The sequence below is a fragment of the Penaeus vannamei genome, chromosome 6 (genome assembly GCF_042767895.1).
Source record: "Penaeus vannamei isolate JL-2024 chromosome 6, ASM4276789v1, whole genome shotgun sequence".
NCBI lineage: Eukaryota > Metazoa > Arthropoda > Malacostraca > Decapoda > Penaeidae > Penaeus > Penaeus vannamei.
In genome coordinates, this window is record NC_091554.1 from 13,225,229 (window position 1) to 13,227,728 (window position 2,500).

The window sequence follows — 2,500 nt, forward strand, 5'->3', positions numbered from 1 at the left end:
TTGTCACAACCAAACAAAATGCGGCATAAATCGCCAGACATTGTTTTTAATGTCCTCTGCCACTTAATTCATATGTGTATGTGTGTGAGTGTGCGTGTGCATGTGTGTGTGTGCGCTCGTGTGTGTGTGTTGGCCCATATAGAATACACACAGCACTTGTAAATTCTATTAAACACTTAAACCTGCCGACGCTTCAAATATACATTATATAATAGATAACAGTAAGAAAGTAACACATTACCGATAAAACGGGTGGTATTTGAAGTAAACAAACACATGCTGAATAAAGGCTAGTTTGGCGTGGAACAGAAGCCAAAAAGTAGTGCACTTGTACGTGCGTGTTATTTAGTGTTAATGAACGTTTGCGCTCACTGGGCTAAATAATAGTTTAGTGCAAGGTGAAAAGTGGGGAACCTAGGAATAAATCGGCAATGCTGTATTCTGTAACTAGTCAGTGACAGGTGCTTAGCAGGTAATAAGTGATTAGCATAAAATAAACACACTGTTTTGCAATACGGCAAAGCAGACATCGTTTTGAATAGCAGTATGTCAGATACTTAACACATGAATTATCAATTTATCGTGATTTTTCCTGATAGTCTAAACAACAACTTGTAAAATTCAATAACGCAATGAACAGTAGTCACAGTGATCATAACATCACCTATAAAACAAGTGAATATGCCAATATTATTTTTTTTTATCGTACAGCACTGAAATTACGCTGAAATTATCGGTGCATTAACCATCTGACAAATCCGTATTTTTTTGCAACAACTCTCAGCCATAAGTCATAACATCCACTGATTTAAAACTACATACTTATGGTGGTTAGGTTGTTGGGAACCCGTTGAAAGGCTGTGTAAGTGGGAAACGTTATCCAGACGATAAATAAAGGAAAATAAGTACACTGAACATTCACATATGGATAACAATGTGACAATATTGTGCAGTCTGTATTGGCTCAATCTATATTGCATAGAAGGTTCCCGTGAAATGACTGATTTCATACTCAGGTATAACGAATGATACCAAGAGGCATAATCAAATATCTAAAATTAAATAAAGTTACAATAATACATCGGAAATCATCTATAGATTAAAGATTTCATTATCATTATTCATTACCATTATTGTCATTATAATCATTAATAGTAGTAGTAGTATCATTATTATTATTATATTATTATTATTATTATTAAAATTATTATTATTATTATCATCATTATCATTATTATCGTTATTATCCATTACGTGAACAAACGGGAACCTTTTTCTGCTATTTCAGTCGTCCCATTGTGTTAAAAGTTCCTGGTATGTCTACTCATGCAGGAAAGGCATAGCCATGGTAGTTTTAATGGTATGGATAATTAAGTAGCAGTTATGGTAATTACACTAACATCGCAGTTGCGGTGGTATACTACAAACTGTAACCATTATAATAGTAATGGCATTAAACGAGTGATGATAATTATAGTATAGATGATAGTGATGGTGATCAGAGTTTGAAATTAAAATGCATTAATTAATATTATTCCTTATCACTTGAAATTATTAACAGATGTAATGAGTGTCGTATATATAATAGTAATAATGAAAACTGCCTTAACAGAAATGGTGTCTATGTACATATTTCATTAGTAAGATACAAAGGAAAGCGGCATATCTTTAATATATAAAAATAACTTAATGTGTATATATACATCTCTATCTATCTACTTATCAAATGTATATATCTATACTTATATCTACATATATATCTAGCTACTTATCTGTATCTATATATATCTACTTATCTACCTATCTATCCATCTGTCCATATATATATATATATATATATATATATATATATATATATATATATATATATATATATATATATATATACTGTGTATATATATGATATATTTATACATATATACACACAAACACACACACAAACACACACACACACACACACACACACACACACACACACACACACACACACACACACACACATATATATATATATATATATATATATATATATATATATATATATGCGTATATATATACACATATATGTGCATATATAATCATAAAACATACAAACACAAAGTCAAAAAAAGAAAAGAGAAAAAAAGAAACGAAAAGTAAACCAATACAGAAAGACAAATAAACATATAAAAAGAGAAAAAAAAAGATAAAATAAACCTCTCTTACCTTTCTTAATCTTCTCCTTCGTCTTCTCCACCTCCTCCTCGTACCACAGCGTCTGCTCCTCGAGTTTGCTGTTGAGTTCCAGCTGAGCCTCGTAGCGGAGTTTGAATTCGCTGTCTAGAGGGAGGGCGGCGGGGGGGGGGGGGGGGGTGAGGGTTTGAATTTGTGGGATTTTATTTTTCGCGTTTTTTTTTTGTTTTGTGTGTGTGTGTGTGTGTGTGTAATTTTGTGATGAGTGGGTGTGAGTGTAAGATGTAAAAAATGCATTTGTGTTTTGTGTAATGATAATGATAAAGAT

General features: G+C 32.0%; 1 protein-coding gene across 1 annotated transcript in view; it reads right to left on the reverse strand.

The window, feature by feature from the left end:
- Positions 1 to 2,500, reverse strand: part of LOC138862011 (myosin-2 heavy chain-like) — a 37,228-nt gene that overhangs the window by 24,923 nt on the left and 9,805 nt on the right. The window contains exons 5-6 of the mRNA XM_070122647.1: positions 2,206 to 2,319; positions 823 to 858 (exon numbers count right to left, since the gene is read on the reverse strand). Coding sequence (XP_069978748.1) covers positions 823 to 858; positions 2,206 to 2,319 — 150 coding nt within the window. The remainder of the gene's footprint in view (positions 1 to 822; positions 859 to 2,205; positions 2,320 to 2,500) is intronic.